This window comes from Pristis pectinata, chromosome 2 (genome assembly GCF_009764475.1).
Source record: "Pristis pectinata isolate sPriPec2 chromosome 2, sPriPec2.1.pri, whole genome shotgun sequence".
NCBI classification, from domain to species: Eukaryota; Metazoa; Chordata; class Chondrichthyes; order Rhinopristiformes; family Pristidae; genus Pristis; species Pristis pectinata.
In genome coordinates this window covers 117,087,362-117,113,820 of record NC_067406.1, presented here as the reverse complement: position 1 = coordinate 117,113,820, position 26,459 = coordinate 117,087,362, and the positions used below count along the sequence as shown (strand labels likewise).

The window sequence follows — 26,459 nt, the reverse complement described above, 5'->3', positions numbered from 1 at the left end:
AGTACTCCGCAGTGCTGTAATATCAAATTATGAAAGGTAGTATGAGTGTGAATGAAGAAAATGAACATCCCCAATCTCAAAGTTGGGGGGTTGGGGGGGGGGGGGAGTTGGTGGGAGGTGTTGGGGAGGTGCTAGCATGTGAGCATCAAGGACCAGCAACTATCTTCAGACAAAGTGCCAAATCATTGATCTATCTCAGCCCCCATTAAGATTTCTTCCAAAAGCCAGTCATTTGTCAATTGGACTCACTTCACTTGATTTCACCAGAATCATCTGGCTGTGGTGCTAAAGATTTACATTCCAGGAATACCTGTGCCTCTAGCCATGCAATGCTAGTAAAGCACTGACACTTAGCTGACAAGGTGCTACCTTGTCCAGCCAGGTTCAACCAAGGAAGGACAAATTCAATCCAGTTTACTATAGGTCATAGGCAATTGATGGAATGTGCTGTTAACAATCCAATCAGCTCACCAATGATCTGCTTACTGTTGATCACTGTGCTTTACCACAACCACTTGGCTCAAGTCACCATTAGAGTCTCAGATAAAAGAATTGAGTTCCAGATGTGAATTGAGAGTGCTTGCCCCCATCATTGAGACAGCATTTTACCAACTTCCTCGAAACTTAAGCAGCCCATGATTGCATTCAGCAAAACCTAGACATCCAGGGTTGGGCAGAAAAATGGTAAGTAACATACATGCCACATAAATGCCAGTCAATAACTATCTCCAACAAGACAAAGTCTAACTACTTCCACTTTGATCTCAAAGCTGTTACCATTGCTGACTCCCCCACCATCAACATCCTAAAGTGAGATGACGATGGTAACTTAGCTGTTGCCACAAATTTAACCGGATCAGGCACTTAAGTCGTGAGGCTCCAAAAGCAGATCAGTCAACACACTTACTGACTCTTAAAAATCTTTCCATCATATACAAGGCACAAGTCAAGAATGTGCTGAAATAATATTCGCTTGCGTGAATGAGTGCAATTTCAACAACAATCAAAAAAGCTTGACACCATCCTGGACAAAACAGGTCACTGGTACATATGGCACTCCTTTGGCCACTTTAAACATTGCTCCCTCCTTTCCTGTGCAATATAGCATCTCCAAAGTGCACTGCAACTTGCCAATGCTCCTTCAATAGCACTTCATAAGCCTAGAAGGAAAAGGCAGCAGGTGCTTGGGATCACTACCACTTCTAAGTTATCCTCTCAGTCACATACTATCCTGACTTGCAGAAGAAGATTTCACTGCATATTTGTTCTGATTCATTTATTACACCTGAGTCTAACATCCACTTTTATGATCTACTTCATCACTCATAATGAAATTAGTTTCTGGAATACAAAAAGAGTAGCGATCGCCTGGAAATATTTGTTGTAAAATAAATTGTGTGCACTTTAAGTCAGAGTCAAATGTTCATTTTCCTCAATATTCATTCATTGTGCCTTCATTTCTGGGATTGCTGACACATTGAGCAAATGTGTTGCTTTTTCAGCTTGATCTTATTGAGCCCAGTCTATAAAAATAAAATGGATAATTTTCAGAGGCTGAGCTAAGCCTCATCGTTCAGACAAAGTTTAGAGAGCTGTTCTCAGTGGGAGGTACTGATCTAGGGTTGTTTGATGTTTAAAATGGTTGATAACATTGGAAATATGTTTTATTTCCCAACATTGACATCTACCACCGGCACAGAAAAATGCATTACTATATCTAAATAAAACATGTGAAAGATCAGCACATACAGATTCCATACTATAAGGCAAAACCTGATTTTAAAAAATGGATTGTATATGCATTTTAACCATCTGGGGATGAGTAATGATTGGACAGGAGGTGAGGAAGCTGATTTAATACCAATCACCACTCATCTTCCAGTATTGAAAAGACAGCCAGAATATCATCGAACTTTTTTGGATAGAATTCTTTGATTACTCATGAGACCTATTTTCGCTCAAAATGAGCATCTCTATATTAAGCAGTGGATCCTAGATATACCAGATTGGGAATCTTCACTTTTCAGTTGAAACCCTTAATTAGCTCTTACATTCAGCATCAGCAATGCAACATGCCTCATAATAGGAAATACATTCACTATGCTTTCTTATATTGAGAAAGTTCTTACTAATGGAAATCTTTAACATTGTTTAGGAGTCACTTTGGAGCCGCATCCAGTCTCGCAATTACTTCTCAGCTTTTGATGTATGATAACAATATAATAGATAGGACAGTCCCAGGAAAATAGCTGCACTTCTTTTAATCCTCTCATGGGACACAAGTATTATTGACAAGGATGGTGTTTTTAATCAACCATATTGCAGTGGGAATGGAGTCACACATAGACAGGGTGAGGACAGCAGATTTCCTTCCCTAAGCCAGGTGGAATTTTGTAACAATCCAATAGTTTCATGGTCACTGGTACTGATACTAGCTTGTAATTCCAGATTTATTCAATTGGCTGAATTTAAGTTCCCAGCTGCCTTGGTAGGCTTTAAACTGCATGGATCTCTGGAACACCATTCAGTGCCTCTGAATTGTTAATCTTGTAGCATAACAACAAAATACTTTAAATGCTGGAAATCTGAGCTAAAAATTGAAAATGCTGGAAATACTTAGCAGGTCGGGCAGCATCTGCCATGAGAGAAACAAAGCCAACGTTTTGGGTCAACGACCTTTCAGAGAATATAGCCATTATGTATTGTACCTTAATCAATGTCATTAAATTGGATAGAAATCAATTTATTTTTTTTGCAGATGCCATTGTACACTGGAAAGCAGAAGGCAAAGTGGCAGTTTGGCTGCAGGTTCCAATTCTCCAGAGCCGTTTTATATCTGTTGCAGCTCGTCAAGGTTTCACCTTTCACCATGCAGAGAAGGACCATTCTACGCTGGCACTCTGGTTAGCCATGGGGGAAAGCAGGCTTCCTTCTTATGCAACACATCAAGTAGGAGTGGCTGGTGAGCAAAGACTTTCAGTCCTTATCAGTGGTTTAGTATGACCATCACTTTAAATATACTTTTCTTACTTCGGAAATGACAGTGTTCAAGAAAGATAACTGAGCAGTACATCCATCTGGAAGAAACCTACAGATGTGCCACAGAATCTCTCTCATAAATAATTCTAGGACTTTTACTCCACTATTCCACATGTAAATATGTTCCATCGGTTAATCACTGTGAGCAAGTGCCTCCTGTGCTCATTCATAAATCCGCCTTCCTTTAGCTTGAACTTGACCCTCCTGGTCTTATTCTTACAGTTTAAATTGAAATATTTGAGATGTACTTTCTCTATCCAGTTTACTTTTTTGAATTGTGAGTTTCCTCTAATCAACATCTTTCAAGATTGAGCAGCCCAAGTTCTTACAGTTGTTTAGATTTACCCAAGTGGCTCTTTTCTGTATTAGTCACAAGACTCCAATGCCTTGGTTTGGTAACTGAAACAGGGTACAGTTCTCTGTCATTACATTCAAGGGAACTGATGACAGAGTTCGCATGGTCACACCTCAAGGCTATTTATAGCTTTTCTCTCCAGGGACACATGTATCACCAACTTGGCAAAGCCACTGAGGGAGCATTGCATAGAATTTTTTTGTATTGGCAAAGGCATGATTAAGACACCTAAGAAAAGCATGTGATTAATTAGGGATTTGGGCTTGATTGGATGTATAAAATTATTTGGCATGTTGATTTGCTTGGTTTTGGTTTTCATTCCTAGTGACTGGGAGAGATACAACAACAGACAGTAAGTGCTACCAAAAGGCAGAATGAAAAGACATCTGCAAGGGATATAAAAATCACAGAAAAGATATTTGCTAATACACAGGGGAAAGATGGTAGTTAGGAGCAAAAATATGAGCCCATTATAAAATGATTAATGGGTGACATTAAAAACATTGCAACCACAAAATCCTGGATAATAAATTCAGAATATCTTGTAGGCTGCAATGAAACATATGGCAATCAATCAAGGAACCTTATTAAGCATAATTTAGCCCTGCATTGTATCACATCCTTGAAATCTGATGCACCTTCTGTTAAGTGTAATGAGGATGGAGAAATGAATTTATGCTATTTTTAGTTTAGGATATTTTCATGCTAGTTCAATGCATCATTGCAGGACTGTTGATCAGAACATTGCTCAGGTACAATAATGTTATTTTAAAATGTTGAATTAGTTGCTATCGCACTCATTTGAACTACAAGGATACCAAATTTTCTTTCACTGCATATTGAAAAGGGGTGGCATGCTTATGTTTTACAATGGAGATAAAAGCAAAGCTCTCCTATTAAACAATTAAAGAATCAGCAAAATACCCCGAGTATTGGTTGGTATTGGTTTATTGTTGTCACTCGTACTGAGGTAATGAAGAACTTGTCTTGTATACCGTTTGTACAGATCAATTCATTACACAGTGCATTGAGGTAGGACGGAGTGCATTGAGATAGTACAGGGTAAAATCAATAACTAGGTATTGGAAATAAAAATGGAATATCCTGGAAATTCTCAGCGTCAGGCAGAGATGAAGTGTTAAAATTTCAGGCCAATGACTCTTTATCATTACCATTCTGTTGTTAGATTATCAACTTGAAATATTAACTCTATTTGTTGAGGCTTTCTGGCATTTTTTGTTCTTATATCAATATTCTGTAAACACAGTGTTGTAATAGTTGTTGATTGTATATGTCTAGAAATTCCAATAGGTGACAATGTGCTTTCTGCCACGCTGAATTCGGGAGGTCAGCCACAGGCCAATCTGGGCTTTGGCTGTGATTGGAGAAACAGGATGCAAGGGGATGGGGGTGTGGCGTTTGGAGTATACAATGTTTGAGTGGCATGATTGAGGCCAGTGCCATCTGGCGCATGAGATAGCCAGGGAAAGTCGGCAGATTCTGAGAATGAGTCTGGCAAACGTGTTTGTGGAGCCAGACACAAGGAAGCAGGTTGTAGGGACGAGGACGTATCAGGAAAGCTGGTGCATGAGTTATAGAAGGAGATCAGGGTGTCTGGCAAAGGAAGGCCAGCACAAGGAACTGGAGAAGGGAAGTGGAATCAAAAGTGATATCAAACTGACATGATTGCTCAATAGGAACCGGGATAGGCTTAAGGAACTGAATGGTCTCCTATGCCTTAATAATTGGTATTGGTATTGGTTTATTATTCTCACTTGTACCGAGGTACAGTGAAAAGCTTGTCTTACAAACCAATTGTACAGGTCAATTCATTACACTGTGCAGTTACATTGATTTAGTACAGAGTGCATTGATGTAGTACAGGTAAAAACAGTAACAGTACAGAGTAAAGTGTCACAGCTACAGAGAAAGGGCAGTGCAATAAGGTGCAAGGTCACAACAAGGTAGATCGTGAGGTCAGAGTCCATCTCATTGTATAAAGGAACCGTTCAATAGTCTTATCACAGTGGGCTAGAAGCTGTCCTTAAGTCTGGTGGTACGTGCCTTCAGGCACCTGTATCTTCTACCCAATGGAAGAGGAGAGAAGAGAGAATGACCCGGGTGGGTGGGGTCTTTGATTATGCTGGCTGCTTCACCAAGACAATGAGAGGTAAAGACAGAGTCCAAGGAGGGGAGGCTGGTGTCCGTGATGCGTTGGGCTGTGTCCACAACTCTCTGCAGTTTCTTGCAGTCCTGGGCAGAGCAGTTGCCGTATCAAGCCGTGATACATCCAGATAGAATGCTTTCTATGGTGCATCGGTAAAAGTTGGTGAGAGTCAATGGGGACAAACCAAATTTCTTTAGCCTCCTGAGGAAGTAGAGGCACCAGTGAGCTTTCTTGGCTGTGGTTTCTACATGATTTGACCAGGACAGGCTGTTGATGATGTTCACTCCCAGGAACTTGAAGCTCTCAACCCTCTCGACCTCAGCACCATTGATGCAGACAGGTGTATGTACACCGCCCCCTTTCCTGAAGTCAATGACCAGCTCTTTTGTTTTATTGACATTGAGGGAAAGGTTGTCATGACACCATTCCACTAAGCTCTCTATCTCCTTCCTGTATTCCGACTCATCGCTGTTTGAGATACGGCCTACAACGGTGGTATCATCTGCAAACTTGTAGATAGAGTTAGAGCAGAATCTGACCACACAGTCATGAGTGTATAGGGAGTAGATTAGAGGGCTGAGGACGCAGTCTTGTGGGGCACCAGTGTTGAGAATAATCGCGCCGGAGGTATTGCAGCCTATCCTCACTGATTGTGGTCTATTTGTTAGAAAATCAAGGATCCAGTTACAGAGGGAGGTGTTGAGTCTAGGTCTCGGAGTTCGGTGACAAGCTTGCTTGGAATTATTGTATTGAAGGCAGAGCCGTAGTCAATAAACAATAGTCTAACGTAGGTGTCTTTACTCTCCAGATGCTCCAGAGCTGAGTGTAGGGCCAGGGAGATGGCATGTGCTGTAGACCTGTTTTGGCAATAGACGAATTGCAATGGATCCAGGTTGTCTGGGAGGCTGGAGTTGATGCGTGCCATGACCAACCTCTCGAAGCACTTCATGATGGTGGATGTCAGAGCCACTGGTCAGTAGTCATTAATTCTGTCGTTCAGTGGAATGGCACGGTGGTGTAGCAGTTAGCATGATGCTATTACAGCGCCAGTGACCCGGGTTCAATTCCCGCCGCTGTCTGTAAGCAGTTTGTATGTTCTCCCCATACCTGCATGTGTTTCCTCCGGGTGCTCCAGTTTCCTCCCACATTCCAAAGACGTATGGGTTACGAAGTTGTGGGCATGCTATATTGGGGCCAGAAGCTTGGCGACACTTGCGGGCTGCCCCCAGAACACTCTACACAAAAGGTGTATTTCACTTTGTGTTTCGATGTACATGTGACTAATAAAGTTATCTTATATGGCTATTCATGAAGAAGCAGTGAGTGTAGTTTAAATCTAACAGTAGATGGCAGCATTTGAGGTATTTCCACTGTTCTGATGTTTGTCCAGAACATGTTTGAACATGTTTTTCCAAAGTTTTGGCACTATGGAAAAAAAATAAATTGGATTGTTCTCCAGAAAAGTGCACTGGATTGCTTAATGAATATGCAATTTGATTTGGGGAATTTTCAATTTTATTTTAAGGGTTTTTTTCTGTTTTTTTATTAATGTTTGGCAAACTCAGGTACTTTAGATTATTAAGTACAACACTCAAGAAATGCATCACATTTCAACTTCTATAAATTCCAATTAAATCAATCAGGAACAATAATATTTACAGACTAGATCAAGCTTTACCTTAATTACTTTGTCAACAAAATTCCCATTATGTGGTCGCAAACCACTTTTACATTTTGACCCACATTTCCACCTGCACTTTACTTTTCTGACCTTTTTCATCACCATCATGCCACTGACCGCACAATCCACAAACAAATGGGTTATTCTTTTATCGATGTGAACATATTAGAAGCTCTATACCATGTTCTTAAAGAATATTTAATGAAAATTTAAGTTCTGTATGGGTAACATTTATTACTGGCACTATTTTATTGGTGAAAAATAAATTCCTGACATGTATTATTTCCCAGTTTTTATAGAGTCAGAGGGTTATATAGCACAGAAATGGGCCCTTCATCCCACGTTCATGCCGACCTTCAAGCACCCATTTACACTAATCCTACTGTACTCTCACTTTACTCTCCCCACGTTCCTATCAACTGCCTGCAGATTTTAGCACTCCCCTACATTTGGGCAACTTACAGTGGCCAATTAACCTACCAACTTGCCCATCTTTGGAATATGGAAACCCACATGGTCACAGGAAGAATGTGCAAACTCCATGCAAGCAACGTGGGAGGTTAGGATTGAACCTAGGTCACTGGAGCTGTGAGAAAGCAGCTGTACTAGCTCTATCACTGTTCATTAATAATGAAAAGTTTAAGGCCTATATGTAATTAAATTATTTTTTTATTAACTGACTATGAGAATGATAAATCTTCTGATTGTTGGTTTATTTTAAACTCTGCTATTTTATTCATCCTCTCATCTGCTCTATCAAGAGGCAGCCAGAAAATCGGTGGTGTGACTAAAAGGAAGTCTTATGATGAATCACCATGTTGCACTCCTTCACATCCTTTGATTTGCGCAATTTAGGAAAGCAAGGAATTACCTAAAGAGAATTATTTCATTGACAGGAAATATGCATAAAAGCACACATGTCCTCCCTAAATGGAAAATTAAAAGTTAGTTACTCTCTCATGTGGCTATGCAAACAAACAATGTATTATATTGTTTCTGGTCCCTTTTAATGAAGGAAAAACAAATTTTCTCACAAATTTTCTCCTGGACTCCTTTCATAGCTAACATGACTTGATACTGACATTTAGCTACTGTAAAGATTGCTCTACACAAGAGAAGTGATTAATGAATACTCTTTTTCCTTATTTATTCTTGTTCTGTAAACAGGCTGACGTCTGACCTCAGAATATCTTTTCTGTTGCTGTTAACTAGAGAATATATTGAGTAGAACACTTGTCAATTGAAAAATACATGAGTGCCCAAAATCACAAGTCTGCTACTAAGGATCTACTTACCAACTAGAAATTTAGATATATAATTGGCTCTATCATTATAATAATGAATATGGAGGGAGAAATTTTTCAGGTTTATCCCAAAATCCTGCTGTAACTTGGAAAAACTCCCCAAGAAATTCAGGTTTTCAGCTTCTAAACATGGACATGGAAAAACAGGAGAAAGACTATTCTGCCCCTCAAACCTATTCTGCCAGTCAGTATGATTGTTGCTGATGCTCTTTCTCAACACTGTATTCCCATTCTCTCCCCGTATACCATGATATATGTTATATCTAGAAATCCATCTATCTCCTTCTTAAATATGTTCAGATTCAGGTCAGTTTATTAATTTATTGTCATATACACCAGAGTGCAATGAACTTCCTTGCTCTCGTGAAGCTCACAGAGTAAACAGTACATGTGGTGGTAGTAAATACAACAATAGCGACCAACGCAAAACAACAGAAATGGTGCAAATGATAGCAGTGAAAACTGAAATGCTAAAGTGACAACAATGGAAGAGGTAGAATTAAGCATTTGAGAACATGGCAGCACCACCGGGAAGGGAATGTGAAACAGGTGATTGGTTCAGAGGTCTGACAGCAGCAGGGAAGAAGCTTTCCTTAAGTCTGGTCGTCCAGGCTTTCAAGCTCTTGAAATCTTCTGCTGGAGGGTAGAAGAGAGAAAAGGAAATGGCCAGGGTGGCAGGCATCCTTGACAATACAACGCACTGTGAAGATGGACTGGATGGAAGGAAGTGATGAGCCTGTGATGGACTGGGTCGTGTTTATCACTCTCTGCAGGCTCCAACGGTCCAGAGCAAAGCAGTTGCCATATCAGTGAGAAGCCACCTGTCAGAGTACTTTCTATAGTGTGTCTGTAGAAGTTCGAGGGAATCCTCATGGACAAGCCAAATCTCAGATGCCTAAAAAAGTGCATACACTGATGTGCTTTCTTAATTGCTGCATCAGTAAGGAGGGACTTGGAGAGGTTGCTGATGATATGGATGCCCAGGAAGTTGAAGCTGTCCACCATCTCTACAGCAGCTCCATTGATAAGGACAATGTTGTGTTCAACACCACCCCCCACCCCCCCTTAGGTCAGCAACCAGCTCTTTCATCTTGCTGACGTTAAGGGCTAGATTGTTGTTCTGACACCATGACACAAGGTTCATGATCTCTTTCCTGTACTCTGTCTCATCATTGTTGTTGATCCAGCCTACAGCAGTGGTGTCTTCAGCAAACTTGAAGATTGAGTTGGTGCTGTATTTGACCACACAGTCATGGGTATACAGAGAGTAGAGCAGGGGGCTGAGCACCCAACCCTGGGGAGCACCACTGTTCAGAGTCAGGGTGGATGAAATGTTATGACCAATTCTAACTGACTGAAGTCTGCTGGTCAGAAAGTCTAGAAGCCAGTTACAGATGGGAGCCCCAAGGCTAAAGTCCAAGAGTTTAGTGATGAGCTTGATAGGTCTTATGGTGTTAAAGGCTGAGCTGTAATCTAGGAATAACATCCTGACCTATGGATTCTTAATGTCAAGGCGGTCCAGAGGTGAATGTAATGCAAAGGAGATGCCGTCCTCCGTGGACCTATTTTTACTTCAGTGACTTGGCCTTCACAACCTTATTTAATAGAGAATTTCATGGATTCACCTTCTTCTGAGTGAAGAAATTTCTCCTCATCTTAATCCTAAATGTCTTTCCCGATATCTTATGACCCTTCGTTATAGACCCCTCTACTGGAGGAAACATTCTCCTGCACCCAGTCCTTCTCACCCCTTCATTCCCCTTAAGGAGCATTGAACAGTGAATGAAGACTTTGCATGAGCGCAGACATGGTGTTAAATGTGTAAGGGTGATTCATTCCAGGATGTAACCAGACTGATATAAAATGATCCGGACATGGTCATTATCAGTGTGGACGAAGTCAATTTTCGGTCAATTGATGCTGATAAAACACATCATGTAATCATATAGGTTAGATCAAATGATTCACTAATGCCTTTTTCTTTCCCTCTGTGAAATTTCCTTGACTCCACTTGATACCTATGTCTTAGCAATCAAAAAATTGCTGTACATAAAAACTACAGTTCCAAATCTTGTTGTTTAACATTACATGTTGATGCACTAAAGTTTCACTTTGTTTGGAATTCAACGTCTTTTTAAAAATTGTGTACGATTGGCAAGGAATAACAGCAAACATATGGTTGGTAATGAAACCAGATTTGATTCGTGCTTGTTTTGACCACTTAATTCTACATCTTCCATCCCATCTCTCAGCTTGTATTTTTATTCCATCTGATGCTTCTCTGCCTTTGGGACATGCTGCTCTGTAATTTCTCCCCAAGGGGAAATTCAAGAGTGAGCGTGCAATCCCAAACCACTCTTTTGAATGTTCTAAGAATAAATCCTCTTAACTGCACCTTTATCAGAAAACATAACATATGCAGCTAAATAAATTGAATAGAAGCTTTTTACAAACTATGTCAATCTTATCTTAAAGATCAAGCTCCAATTTCCTCATGTGTTTACAGTAAGTAAATGGTTTAAACTGACTTCAGCCAAACGTCACAATTTAACATCTGTTTCTTGGATATAAACTAATTATGCTTTTTTTTCTTCAACACAAATTCAACTAATGGAGAGAGAGGGAGGGAGGGAAAAAGGGAAATCAAAAGGAGGAAAGAATTTTGAGAAATAAAGTTAAAATCTTAAAGTATGATAAAGGAAGAAAGAGGAAAAATATAAGACAAGCAAAGCTATACTGTGGAAATCATCAATTGCTGTTGAAAGTAGCAACATTTTATTTTTTAGGTAAATCAAAATCTATTTAAACTATAATAGCTTTTGTTTGTTTTGTGATCTTATGTAGATAAATACTCCAACACACTTCCCGGTGACATAATAATAAAAAACTTAAAACAAGGATAGAGGAGGAGGTTAAAGATATCAGTTTATGGAAGGCAATAAAGCTGGAGAGTCAGAAGGGGTGTAGAATCTGGTGATTGAAGACAAAAGCACCAGATGTAGGAGGATTGAGAGCTGGAGTGAGAATAACAAAGATGGTGATGGAAAGGAGTGAGTTGTAGGCATGCAGGAGGCTATGGGTAGGAATCATTGAGGTCATTGAAGGGTATAATGAATCTTAAATTTGAGTCATTAAGAAGCCAAGATAGGGTGTAGCGGTTAGCATAATGCTATTACAGCACCAGCGACCCGGGTTCAATTCCCGCCGCTGTCTGTAAGGAGTTTGTACATTGTCCCCGTGTCTGCGTGGGTTTCCTCCGGGTGCTCCGGTTTCCTCCCACATTCCAAAGACGTACAGGTTAGGAGTTGTGGGCATGCTATGTTGGCGCCAGAAAGTGGCCACACTTGCGGGCTGCCCCCAGCACATTCTCAGCAATGCTAAAAGATGCATTTTACTGTGTATTTCATTATATATGTGACTCATAAATAACTATCTTATGATAGGTTAGAGTGACTTGGTGTTGGTTAGCTATGTGCAGCAGAAGTTCAAGATAGTAGAGGATGGAAGGGTAGTTAGAAGAGCATCAGAATAGTTAAACTTGGGAGTGACAAAGACATTGATGAGGTTATCATGAGAAGGACTGGGACAAAGGAGGGGAACGTTAAGGAAATGGATGAATCCATTTATTGTTGGAAAGGACAGTAAGGTTGCAAAATGATGCAACCTGAGACAATGGTTGATGAGAAAGGCTGGAACAGTGGGAAGAGTACTGGGTTCCCAGTAGCGTGAAAGAAAATGGCTAGAACCTTCCCATTGATTAATTGCCACAAAGTAATGGACCATACAAGCAGCTGCTGACACAATGCAGTGGGCAAATCACAAATGGTGACAGAAAGTTGGAACTGGGATGAATGAAATAATTACATAAATAATGTTTCTCATTTGTAGTTTATCTCATTTACTCTTCTCTAACTAGATTATATCGTAGTTTCCAGATGGATATGTGTAAACAAATAAACTGGATTCAGTATGGTAATATTTTTATTCTCTATAATGAGACGTCTGATCCTTTTTATGTAATTAATTGTAACATTGTAATCATTTGATCTATATTTCCTTAATATTTGAATATATACAGATAATTTTTAAATACTTTTATTTGAATCAATTTATTGAGTAAACAAGGAAATTATTTCCTCAGAAGAAACAAGAGAAGCTTATTCAGAAACTAATTGATGTGATGGTTGTCGTAGAACATGCCTCAACATGTCTGAGATTACATGCCAAACTATATCAATCAGCAGTCTTGCTTCCTTTCCATCTGCCTATAAATTGCCCTATCTACGTAATTTGGCAGTAGTTTAGTCAACATAAAATAGAAGTTTTTGACTTAACTACTGAGCTAAATATGTCATCTGAAAACAAATGTCAACAACATGAAATGTTGTGATTGTCTTGATGTTGCAAAATATTCGAAAGATAATACAGATTACAATATATGAAGCAATAAATACACAGACTTATTTAAAATACATTATGCTTTTAAATGCAAGCTTAGGAAAACAAACCAAGTGTTGTGTTTGAAGGGTAATATTAGGTAGCTCTTATGAAAGTTGAACTTTGCATACCTAAGTATGAGTTATACTGTATCCCATTAAAAATATTGACGACTGGATTTTCAGTACTATTTCCTATTGAGAACTGTTCGGTTCTTTAATGTAAATGCCAAGGTGAATTATTGAATGGATCTTATTAAGTTTAACAGTTATTCTTTCAATGACATAGCAACTTGCTTTATTTTAAAAATCTAACAAATGTAAAAATCCCTTAATAGGGAAAATTTAAATATTTATAATGGCAAATATTTGTACTAATGCTTGATGGACCTACACTTTATTTTAAACAGTTATCATGCATTGTATTTGCATTTTTTTCTCTGATCTGCAAACTTTGGAGAAGGGTGGAAGACACCAAAAAGCACCATGCAAATCAACTCAAATGGTTGGAATATGTACAATATGCATATGCTAAAATGTATATAATAGAATAATGTCTTTTTCCACATTTTAAATTTTTATGAACCAACAGGATTAAAATTTATTACTTTAGGCTGATGGGGTATATATGGATTAGATGTGAAATGATTACTTCAGGTACATTATTTAGAAACATGATTATTTCTTCCTGGGTGGGCTTGACTTCATAGAATCATAGAACAGTACAGCACAATACAGGCCCTTTGGCCCACAATGTTGTGCCGACCTTTAAACCTCACCTAAGACTATCTAACCCCTCCTTCCCACATATCCCTCTATTCTAAATTCCTCCATATGCTAATCTAGCAATCTCTTGAATTTGACCAATGTACCTGCCTCCACCACCGCCCCAGGCAGTGCATTCCATGCACCAACCACTCTCTGGGTAAGAAAACTTCCTCTGATATCTCCCTTGAACTTCCCACCCATTACTTTAAAGCCATGCCCTCTTGTATTGAGCATTGGTGCCCTGGGAAAGAGGCGCTGGCTGTCCACTCTATCTATTCCTCTTAATATCTTATACACCTCTATCATTGTCTCCTCTCATCCTCCTTCTCTCCAAAGAGTAAAGCCCTAGCTCCCTCAGTCTCTCCTCATAATGCATATTCTTTAAACCAGGCAGCGTCCTGGTAAATCTCCTCTGCACCCTTTCCAATGCTTCCACATCCTTCCTATAATGAGACTTCTGTTTGTTTAGTTTAAAAGCTTTGCCAGATGCAAAGAAATATGTCAGTAGATGCCTTCTAAATGTTGCAAACTGTAGATGCAGCATTCCAAATCTTTTGTAGACATATAAGAACAAAGGCCTGCAATAAGAAACTGTGGTATTTACAGTACATGTTGATGCACTGAAGTTTCACTTTGTTTGGAATTCAATATATTTTTAAAAATTTTGTACAGTTGGCAAGGAATAACAGCAAACATATGGTTGGTAATGAAACCGGATTTGATTCATGCTTGTTTTGACCACTTAATTCTACATCTTCCATTCCATCTTTTAGTTCGTATTTTTATTCCATCTGATGCTTCTCTGCCTTTGGGACATGCTGCTCTGTAATTTCTCCCCAAACGGAAGTTCAAGAGTGAGCTGTGCAATCCCAAACCACTCTTTTGAATGTTCTAAGAATAAATCCTTCTAACTGCACTTTTATCAGAAAACATAACAGTACATGTTGTATTCTGATAAACCAGTTTACAGTTGCACAGGTCTTCTGATCAGTCTTTGCACTTGACAATTTTTGCCAGAGGTGCTGCATCTTTAATGGGCTTCCTGATATCATCTGATGACATTGAAACTGAAGGAGAATATCTGGCAGTAAAACTCAAAAACTATAATATTACTATATCATTTAAAATCACCAATTCTAAAATATATTTCCCGATCATAATAGATTCAAAATTTGGGAGGAAATATCAGGAAGTTGATGTTACCCAATAAACAACATCCACTCATCTTCATAAAGAGGCTGGAACCATCCTAAGTTCTTCTGCAAGAAGTAAGGCTTGTTGAGTTTTCAGAAAGGAAGGGGTGGAGACCTTTTCATTATGTCCTGGATCATGTATCATAGCTTTTCTTACTTAGGAAGAGAGAGAAACTTTCTGATGCTGTTGTGTTCTCTGATAGTGAAGAATATACAATATCATACATAAGCAGACTGCATCATAAATATGAGGGTAAAGTTTATAGTTTGAGAGAGTGGAAATTCAGTACAGGTTATAAAGGTGCTTGTACGAATATGAAATTTCTGCTGGTGTTTACTATTTGATGCAAATAATTGCAGCAGACTAAGAAATGTATGTAAATAATGCAGACTAAAATATGTCAGAGCAGCTTGTGTATCTGAACTGAACTATGTAAGAGTATAAGGACTGCCAGTCTTGAGCAAGTAGGCCACCATGAACCTCGTAGCTGTGAGTCATTGAGCTGAAGTTGAAGACATTAGGAGGGAAGAAATGCCAGAGTCATAGAGTCATACATCAGGGAAACAGGCCATTCAGCCCACCACCTCCATACTGACCAGTGGTCACCCATCCATATTAATCCCACCTTCTATCAATTGGCCTAAAGCCATCTATGCCTTGGCAATTACATTGCTTGTCTAGATACATCTTAAATGCTACAGCGACCCTGATGGATCCAGCCTCTCCAGTTTCTTCTCATAACTCAAACATTCCATTCCAGGGAACATCCTGGTGAATCTCCTCTGCACCCTCTCCACCGCTATCACATCCTTCCTATAGTGTGATGACCAGAACTGCATGCAGTACTCTGGCTGAGGACTGACCAATATTTTATGAAGTTGGAACATAACCTCCCTGTTCTTGGTTTAAATGCCCTGATTAATGAAGGCCAATATTCCATATGCCTTCTTAATCCCCCACATTATCTATCTGTGATGTAGCCTTCAACGATCTTTGGACTTCTACACCAAGGCCTCTCTGTTCCTCAATACCCCCAAGGTGGCTACCATTCAGGGTGTATGTCCCAGCCTCATTGGAACTCCTAAGATGCATCACCTCATATTTATCTGGATTAAACTGTCTGCTATTTCTAAGCCCATTTCATCAACACATCAATATCTATAGGATTCTTAACATTTATCAATGTCTGAACAGTTTACTCCAGATCCAAGGTACATCTCATGGACAGATACCAGATCAAAACTGGGTTGGTGACAGATAGTGGACAGAGTAAGGGAAGCACCAGTGAGATAGAGAAAAAGGTCTGTAGAAACCAACAATGGTAACATACTTTCTATCTTTGAGGTTAAGGACAAAAACTGCCAAAAGGTTTGGCAGAAAATTGACCAAGGCACCTTGGAGTAGGAGACTATTCAAAGAGAGAACAGGAGAAGTAGTCCCACGTGATATTTTGCCAAGGTGAGGAACATATCGATCCGGCTTGAAAGGATATTGGCGGATGAGGAGGAGTTGTTGTGATCCACATTGGCCCAACCACATGGGAAGAGGTAGGCAGATGATCCTGTTTGGAAAGTACAAGTGGCAAGAAACTAAATTAAAGAACAGAACCTTGAGCGATATCTCTGGATTATTATCCAGGCTTTGTGCAGATTTGCATAGGGAAAAATAGATTAGAGAAGTGAACATGTGCTTAAAGGAGTTGTGTGGGAAAGAGGGTGGTCATTTCATTGGAGGCTAGCCTCAGCCAATAAAGGAAAGTATTTCATTTAACATTTTTAACCACCTTATTCACCCTCCCTGCAACGTTCAGGAATCTATGAAATGCTCTCTTAGATCCCTCTGCTCCTCTAAACATTTAACCCTCTGCTCCTCTAAACATTTAATACTCTACTACTTATTGTTTATTTCCTTTCTTGTTTGCCCTTCCCAAAAGCAAATGCTGGAAATCCGCGAAACCAACAGATTCGATATCCATGCTTCCTGAGATGCTGATGTTCAGGCATGTCAAAGAAGATATACTCCATACACCCTGCACTCTGCAAGTTGCACCTCTCCAATGACTCTTCCCTTTCTGTGCAGTTGGAAGTTTGTGAGGATCAGGCTGCTGCTGTTTCTGAGGCTTAGATGATGTTGGTGAAGATACTCCTCTGGGTCCCACAGTATCGCAGGAAAAATGTGCCATTCACAATCATCTCCAAAGCTCGGAAACTGAACTTTAAGTTTGTTGTAACTGGAGGGGCTGGGTCTATTTTCTCTGGAGAGAGTAGATAAAGTGGGCACATGATTGAGGTGTATAAAATTATGAGGGGTGTAGATAGGTGAGACTGCAGGAAAATATACCCCAAATCAGAGGTAGGTAAAACTAGAGGACATAGATTTAAGGTAAGGGGATAAGAGATTTAAAGGGGATCTGAGGGGGACCTTTACCACCCATGGAGTGGTGAGTATCTGTAATACACTGCCTGAGAGAGCGGTGGAAGTAGAGTTGCTGCAGCATTTAAGATGTGTCTAGACAAGCAACTGAATGGTTGGTTGGTTGGTTGGTTTATTACTATCGTCACGTCTTAGGATCTTAGCGCAATACAGCAGGGATACAGGCCCTACCGAGTCCATGCCGACCATGGTGCCCACCCACCTAGTCCCAATTTCCTGCGTTCAGCCCATATCCCTCTAAGTCCCGTCCCTGCATGTACCTATCCAAGTGCTTCTTAAGTGATACTATTGTAACCGCCTCAACCACTTCCTCTGGCAGCTCATTCCATATACTCATCACCCTCTGTGTGAAAAAGTTGCCCCTAAAGTCTCTTTTAAATCTTTCCCCTCTCACCCTAGATCTATGCCCCCTAGTTTTGGACTCCCCTGCCCTGGGGAAAAAACTGCTGCCATCCACTTCATCTATGCCCCTCATGATTTTATAAACCTCTATAAGATCACCCCTCATCCTCCTACGCTCCAAGGAATAAAGACCTAGCCTGGCCAACCTCTCCATATAACTCAGGCCCCCTAGTCCTGGCAACATCCTCATAAATCTTTTCTGCATTCTTTCCAGTTTAACCACATCTTTTCTATAACAGGGTGAACAAAGCCGTACACAGTACTCCAAGTGCAGCCTCACCAACAACTTATACAAGTGCAACATAATGTCCCAACTCCTATACTCAGTGCCCTGACTGATGAACGCCAGCATGTTAAACATCTTTTTCACCACCCTGTCTACCTGTGATGCCACTTTCAACGAACTATGCACTTGTACTCCTAGGTCCCTCTGTTCCATTACACTCCCTACTGCCTTACCATTCATAGAAGTCCTACGCTGGTTTGACTTTCCAAAATGCATCAGCTTACACTTATCTGTATTAAAATCCATTTGCCACTTCTCAGCCCACTTCCCTAACTAAACAAGATCCCCCCTGTAATCTACGATAACCTCCTTCACTATCAACAACACCTCCCAATTTCGTGTCATCCGCAAAATTACTGATCAAGCCTTGTGAATTTGCATCCAAATCATTTATATAAATAACGAATCGTAAGCGTCCCAACACCAACCCCTATGGCACACCACTAGTCACCTGCCTCCATTCTGAGAAATAATCTTCAGTCACCACCCTCTGCTTCCTACCTCCGAGTCAATTTTGAATCTACCTAACTAGCTCTCCCTGGAGTCCATGGGACGTAACCTTCCAGACCAGCCTACCATGCAGGACCTTGTCGAAGGCCTTGCTAAAGTCCAAATGGACAACATCCACTGCCCTACCCTCATCTACCTTTTTGGTTACCTCTTCAAAAAACTCCAAAAGGTTCTTCAACCACGACTTTCCACAAACAAAGCCATGCTAACTCCTCCTAATCAGACTCTATCCAAATGCTGGTAGATGCTGTCCCTCAGAATTCCTTCCAGTAACTTCCCCACTACTGACATCAGGCTCCCTAGCTTGTCCTTGCTACATTTCTTAAACAACAAAACAACATTAGCCACCTTATGGCCATCGTGAAGTTAAAGAGTCAGGAAGTTATGCTGCAGCTTTATAAAACTTTAGTTTGGCTGCATCTGGAGTATTGCATTCAGTTCTGGTTGCCCCATTATAGGAAGGATGTCGAGGCTTTGGAGAGGGTGCAGAAGAGGTTTACCAAGATGCTGCCTGGATTAGAGGGCATATGCTATGAGGAGAGGTTGGACAAACTTGGGTTGTTCTCTCTGGAGCAGCGGAGGCTGAGGGGAGATCTGATACAAGTTTATAAGATTATAAGAGGCATAAATGGAGTAGACAGCCAGAATCTTTTCCTCAGGGTTGATATGTCTAATACCAGAGGGCATGCATTTAAGGTGAGAGGGAACATTCAAAGGAGATGTACGGGGCAAGTTTTTATACAGAGAGTGATGGGTGCCTGGAATGCGCTGCCTGGGGTGGTGGTGGAGGCAAATACATTAGGGGCATTCAAGAAGCTCTTAGATAGGCATGTGAATGTGAGGGAGATGGTAGGATATGGACATTGTGTAGGCAGAAGGGATTTGTTTAGTTGGGCATTTTATTACTAATGTAATTGGTTTGGCACAACATTGTGGGCCGAAGGGCCTGTTCCTGTGCTGTACTGTTCCATTTCAGTGACAATACCTTAAGACTATAAGATAAAGAATAAAAAACTATAAATATTAGCACTGGTTTGGAGCAATATTAAGAAAAGCAGAAGTTATTAAATAGGGGGGATGAAAGGAAATTTCCAAAGATTGTAAAAATCAATACAAAAAAATGTTACAATCATATTTAGGAGAAAAGCAGTGGCCAGGAGCAGCAAAAAGGACTTAAAAACAGACAGCAGTGATATTGTAAAGAAAAATGTTAAATGATTACCTTGCATCAGTGGTTACAGTAACATAAGAAATAGGAGCAGGAGTAGGCCATCTGGCCCGTCGAGCCTGCTCTGCTATTCAATAAGATCATGACTGATCTGGCCGTAGACTCAGATCACTTACTTGCCTTTTCTCCATAACTCTTAACTCCCCTGCTATGTAAAAATCTATCTAACTGTGTCTTAAATATATTTAATGAGGTAGCCTCTACTGCTTCCCTGGGTAGAGAATTCCACAGATTCACTGCCCTCTGGGAAAAACAGTTCTTCCTCATCTCTGCCCTAAATCTATTCCCCCAAATCTTGAGGCTATGTTGCCTAGTTCTAGTCTCAACTATCACTGGAAACAACCTTCCTCCCTCGATCTTATCTATCCCTTTCATAATTGTATGTTTCTATAAGATCCCCTCTTATTTTTCAGTATGAAGAATTCACAATGTTCACAGTAATGAACATATCAAGCATGCTAATATTGAATATGTAGACAACATCTCAACAAAATTCATCAAAAAAATGACACTAAACAGCAAAAAATTTCCAAAGTTTCGTCTGATGGTTTTAATGAAAACAATAAAGAGACCGTAGCAATATTTTTTGTTAATTCAGGGACGTGGTGATGAAGCTTGTTTCAATTGTTTGGAGTCCCTGTGTTAAATGTACTGCTAATAGTGCTTTTCAGCAGGAGTTCCAGAAAATTGACCCAGCAAAGAAGAAATGAAAGTAAGTTTCCAAGTCAGGATGATGTATGACTTAGAGCAGAACATAGGGATGGCATTCTCTTGGGCCTACGATACTTGGCCTTTTGATTGGAGAGGCTGCAGGTTTGGCATATTTTGTTGAAGAAGCCTTGGCAAATTTCCACAGTAGTATTTTGTAAATGTTGTACACAGTAACTACAAGGCATTGGTATTGGACAAAGTGAATGTTTAAGATAGTGGAAAGGGTGTTATTCAAGCTTTGTCCTCTGATAGCCCTTTGCTTCTTATGTGTTGGTGGAGCTGCACTCATCCAGACAAATGGAAAGTATTCCATAACACTTATGGCTCATGCCTTGCAGATGGTGAAAAGGCTGTGGGGAGTCAGGAGGTGAGCCACTTGCCACATAATACTCAGCCTCTGACATGCTCTTTTAGTCACAGCACTTATGCTAATAGTTTTGTTTAAAAAGGAGAGGGTCTAGTTAGGTTTCTGAACAGAGATGATAACCAGTTTGTTGTAGGTGTGAAATTTGGCAATGAGAGGTGGCTTGTCTGTCCCTTGTTGTAGATGGTTATTGCCTATCCCTTGTAAGGCTGCTACCCACTACTGATTATTCTTGAGGGTTTGAGAAATAAGTTAGAGTGGCATCAAGGGGAGGTTTATTTATTAGTGAGTATGACAGATTTCTTTACAAGTGTTTGGATTTTTCATTGTTATTCTTGTAATTAGGGACTCAACTGGCTCTTCAATCCTGTTGCTTCCACATCCTTTACCACACTGGAAATCTAGGATGTGAATAAGAGTCTGTATCTCAGACCTCAAGCAGCAGCTGGTATTACTAAAATGCATTGATATGTTTGACTATTAAATTGATAGCACACTTCAGAATGTGGTCATCTAACACCTTAGATGTCAACAGAAGGAACTGGTAACTGTTAGGCAGACTGGACATTCAGGCAGTGAAGAGATCTCACACACGGTCACCTCTGAATAAAGGAGGAGACTACATTCAGGTCCATGACACTGTGGGTGTCTCAACTATATGGACTTGGGGTAAAATAGAAAGCTATAGTGATGGGGAATTCAGTAGTTAGGAGGGCAAAAGGACATTTCTGTACAGAAAAATGTGATTCCACAATGTTGAATTCAACAGTTTGTTCATTGAGCAGCTCTAGCACAAAATGAAGAGGAAGGATGAATAGCCAGGAGGTTATGGTCCATACTGGTACCGATGACATCAATGGACAAATGGTAGAAAGTGGTTGACAGGGCGGATGGGTAGGTAGTCTGTGAGATGGTGCACCCCTTCTGTCACTTATGCAGGGCTTCTCAATGCTTGGCCACAGCATTCTCAATGCCATTCCAAATGCTCCTTCCCAAATTGTTTGTTGGCCACAGGTTGCCAGGAGTCAATGGGTATGTTGCACTTTTCCAAGGAAGCTTTGAGCATATCCTTGAATATTTTTCTCCGTCTGCCTGGTGATCTCCTCCCACAACAAAGCTCAGAATAGAGTTTCTGTTTCAGGAGCTTGGTGGCAGGATGTGAGCAAGGTCGCCTGCTCTACGGAGCTAACTGATGGTAACCAGGGCCTCGGTGGTGGGAATGCTGGTCTGGGAGAGGACAGTGACATTTGTTCACTTATCCTTCCAGTGAATTTGAACAATTTTGTGGAACCAATATTGTTGGTATTTTTGTAGTGACTTAAGATGCCTGCTGTACGTAGTCCAGATTACAGAAGCCTGTAGGAGGATTGGAAGTGTTGCCAGAAGAAAATCAGTGTCATATCCCTCAGGGACCTCACTAAGGCAGCTCTTCCTAGACAGGGCCTCACAGACAATCTGTCAACTCCTGGACTATAGGAGCCACAGAGTGTCCACAGCTTATAGGCTGCCGTAAAGTCTGCATAATTGGCACCTGTGAAGAAACTGTTGGGTTCTTTACCAAGAAGAACCTGAACTGGTTTGATGAGAATGTCAAGAAGCTATTAACTATAAGGGTAAACTGTTCCTGACTTGAAAGCTGCACCTTTATTCAGGAGAGAAAAACAGCTCTACAGGCATCTGAAAGCAAAAGTTCAGCAGAAAGCTCATGGCCTCAAAGGTGATGGATGGAGGAAGTGCATGAGGCTCAGCAACCTGCTGACATCCATGATGTGTGTGCGTTCCTCAGTGCTGTGAAAGACATCTACAGTCCAAACGTCCAAGGCCCCACCTCACTAAGAACCAAGAATGGGAGTAGACCCATAAAGGACCAAAAAATAGTCAGTGCCCACTAGAAGGAACACTTCAAGGACCTCCTCAACTGTTACTCAGAACCACATCCCACAGCACCCTATTGGGGCCGGACTTGCTGACACCTTGACCAACAAGAAGTCGAGAAGGCAATGTCCAAACTCAAAACTTACAAGGCCTCAGGAGAAGACAGCATTCCCATTGAAATCCAAGATCTCAGCAGCAAAGAGCTTCAGTCATAATTCCATAATCTCATCACCCGCAACTGGAAAGAGGAGGAGAAACCATGGGACCTCAAAGATCCCATAATCATGATCATTCTCAGGAAAGAAGACGTCCACTTTGGTAACCACAGAGGGGTATCACTGTTGTCTTCCACAGGGACGTCATCACCAGGGCCCTCCTCAAGTGCTTAAGAGCTGCTCCCTGAATCACAGTGTGCATGCCATCCATCTCAAGGCAATGTGGGCATGACCGTCTTCACAAAACAACACCAAGAAAAATGTAGATAGCAGCACAATCACTAGACTTGCCTTTATCAACCTCACTAAGATCAATCAAGATGGATGGTGGAACACCTTCCTCAAATTCGGCTGCCCACAGAAATTAGTCTCCATCTTACATTTGCTCTATAATGGTATACAAGCTATGATATTAATCAATGGGCTACAACAGAACCAAACTCAGTGAAGACTAGTATCAAATAAGGCTGCATCAATACAATTTTCTGCCACTTGCAGTTACCCTGTTTATCTGTAACTATAAGTACAACAACAATTCAATTGTACAGTTTTTCTCTCTGTCATATTGTATTTACTGTCACACTTGCAGGTGACACTTCAGCTTCATGCTTTCTCATTAGTGTACCAGCTGTCTTGCAATGGAGATTTGCACACACAATTTATGCTTACACTTCAGTACTGTCCTGAAGTATCAATGCTGGAGGTGCTATCTTTGGATAATGTTTAGAATCAAGATAATCCTTTTCAGGTGAATATGCAAGACCACACATCAATATTTTGAGCAAGGACAAGAGAATCCTCCCTGATGAATTGGCCAATATTTATCCCGCAAGCAGAAAGTGAGTTAAAATAATGATGTATAATCTCCTTCCTCTTGTAGCTGCTTGTTGTATGCAAATTGACTGCCACTTTCTCTGCATGATAAGAGTGATTATAATTTGATTGTGAGGATATCCTGTCATGCAAAGGCGATACATAAATGTCTTTATTTCTTTATCAAATTCTATTCAGAACTCAGAGATACGGTTGTAGCGAAGCTACAAACCCTAAGTGAGCAAAAGTGCTACCAATGAGAAAGTTCTCCGAGCATTAGAATGCAATAAATCAAGAATAAGCAAAAAAGAAAATCTATCCATAAAATAATGTGAAAGCAGAATCAGTGATATTATTGAAACATATATCTAGTTGGTTTCAGCCACCATCTTGAACTTTTTTCCAATTGAACATGTACCAATGAAAATAACATTTATAATTTGAAACATATAAAATCTGGACAGGTTTGATTAAGTTGCTTATTATTCCAGAGGAGCTTGTGTCAGTATAAACCTCTAGTAAATGTTTTGCTAGTGAGGTTTATTGCTGTGTCATAACCATGAAGTTAAATTAAAAGTACTTTATACCACTAAATCATTAGATTGGCCTCAATGATATTTTTTGGTCTTCCTGATGATTATCCATATCAATCACAGAAAGCCCCTCCCATCTTGCCAAATAATCCATCCTTCACAGCATTCACAGAATATAGTCCATCTTTTGCACTTGGTTACAATAAGCCCTGAGGTGTGACAATAACCACTTAATTACTATGTGACTTGATACATCAAAGGGTTATATTTATGGAATTTATTATTCCAGAGCATGACTTGTTCCTTTCCCAAAATAACCACCTTGCCTTTTCTCAGAAGTAGTGACTTATTTTTTATCCAGGATAAAATTCTTTAAAAATGTGCAAGATACAATTTATTTGAAAGTCCTAATTTTTGGAAGACTGGCCACATTTGAAAGTGGAGCACCTCCATATATAATATGAACTTCTTACTTTTATGGTAATTTCTTCATACTCTAATATTTAATTGCATTAGTATACTGGGTGGTGGTCTGTGTGCAACAATCATAGAACTGATGGACATTGGATAGATACCGGGAATAAATAAATACTAGCAAACATGGACCTTCAGAACATGTGCTGAAGACTACCACATATGCAAATTCAAAACAAATTTAGAATTACAGTGTGTAAGTGAAGGAGAGGCAGCACATAGGTGGAACATTTATATTTTCTAATATTTTCTTAATGGTTCTAGTACTTGTCTTTAATTTGTTTGTTAAGAAACTAAATCCAATCATTATTTATTAAAACATATTTATTAGTTTATCTTTGTTAATCTTCTTGTGATAGGGAAATAAAATAATATTTTCAGAAAGTAGAATGTTTGCTTTAGTTGCTTTGGGAGATCTCTTAAAGAAAGGGCCCCAGAGCAAATCTCACCCTGTGAGTGCATTCTGAGGGTGTCCATATTGAATGGAAATAAAATTGGAAAAATTAGATCACTGGGTGCTGCTTCCTCATGCCTTGATGTTTCTGAGCTCTGCCAGAACATGCCTCCACCCACTGAATGATGTAACTCGTAATGGTAGTTATGAAGCCTCCCTCTTGTAGATAGAATGTCTGGGACAAGAAGGATGACCAGGTTCAGGAGGCAGATTAAAGTGTCTGCCATTGAAACACTGCAAAACAAGATGAAGAGGAAAATCTAGGCCATTTATACGTCCTGTGCTTCCAAATCCTAGAAACTCCTCCCTCCACCAACAGCATAACCCTGACCAGTGTACTGTGAGCAATGTTAAGGGAAATCTACTGGAATTATATCACAATATAAACAATATTCTTAGAATAAACAGTAAAATAATTGTAAGTAAAAAATGTTCAGAAATCCAACAACAAACTTCAAGTGTATATAAGAAACTGACATTCTAATTTAGTTTTTTGTGGTTTTCAAAGATTTGTGTTACTTTTTTGTTATCTATGTCATTTTACACTAGCCTCATCAATTTTTTGTTCATCCTGCAGGTGCAGTGCTTGATGAAGTGACTAGTAAAGTTCTGGTTGTACAAGACAAAAATAAGGTAAATGAAATGATACTGATCTATTCACATTCTTGTTAAATAAACATGAACGTGTTCCAAGAAAAGGTTACTTATTGGAGCACGAGGACATTTGTGTGACTTGCTAGCAATGTATCTAATGAGTCACTTATTCTTATACTAATCAGTTAATTGATTACCACCATTATACACTGGCTGAATTTAAATGTTTTCCCAAGCAAAACAGTATTTCAACTATTTCAACTTTTGACCACACACATACCTGTAATCAAGCAGTTTGTGACACAGACCTGTACACTATCTGGAAATTCTCCACGGCACACTGAAAACAAAAATCAGAGAAACCTGTTCACCATGACTTTATACACACTGCATTTAATGTGATCAAGCCTACCATCTGATCACTCAGATATATGCCTACGTTGTCTAGGTTTGCAAGTTAGAGTTCAAATCAGTAGATCTCTGATACAGCACTCAAAATGTTACTTTGCGTGTGGTTTGGAAGCAGTCTATTAACATTGATAAAGGATAACTTAATTAACAGAACACAAAAGGTAGGGGTGCTGGGATCATTTTCAGGTTGGCAACCTGTATCCTGTGGAATG

At 40.0% G+C, this 26,459-nt stretch overlaps 1 protein-coding gene across 1 annotated transcript in view; it reads left to right on the top strand.

Annotated features, from left to right (window-relative positions):
• The window catches only part of nudt6 (nudix (nucleoside diphosphate linked moiety X)-type motif 6), a 58,694-nt gene that overhangs the window by 7,217 nt on the left and 25,018 nt on the right, over window positions 1–26,459 (top strand). Inside the window, exons 2-3 of the mRNA XM_052036960.1 lie at window positions 2,759–2,962; window positions 25,820–25,875. Coding sequence (XP_051892920.1) covers window positions 2,759–2,962; window positions 25,820–25,875 — 260 coding nt within the window. The remainder of the gene's footprint in view (window positions 1–2,758; window positions 2,963–25,819; window positions 25,876–26,459) is intronic.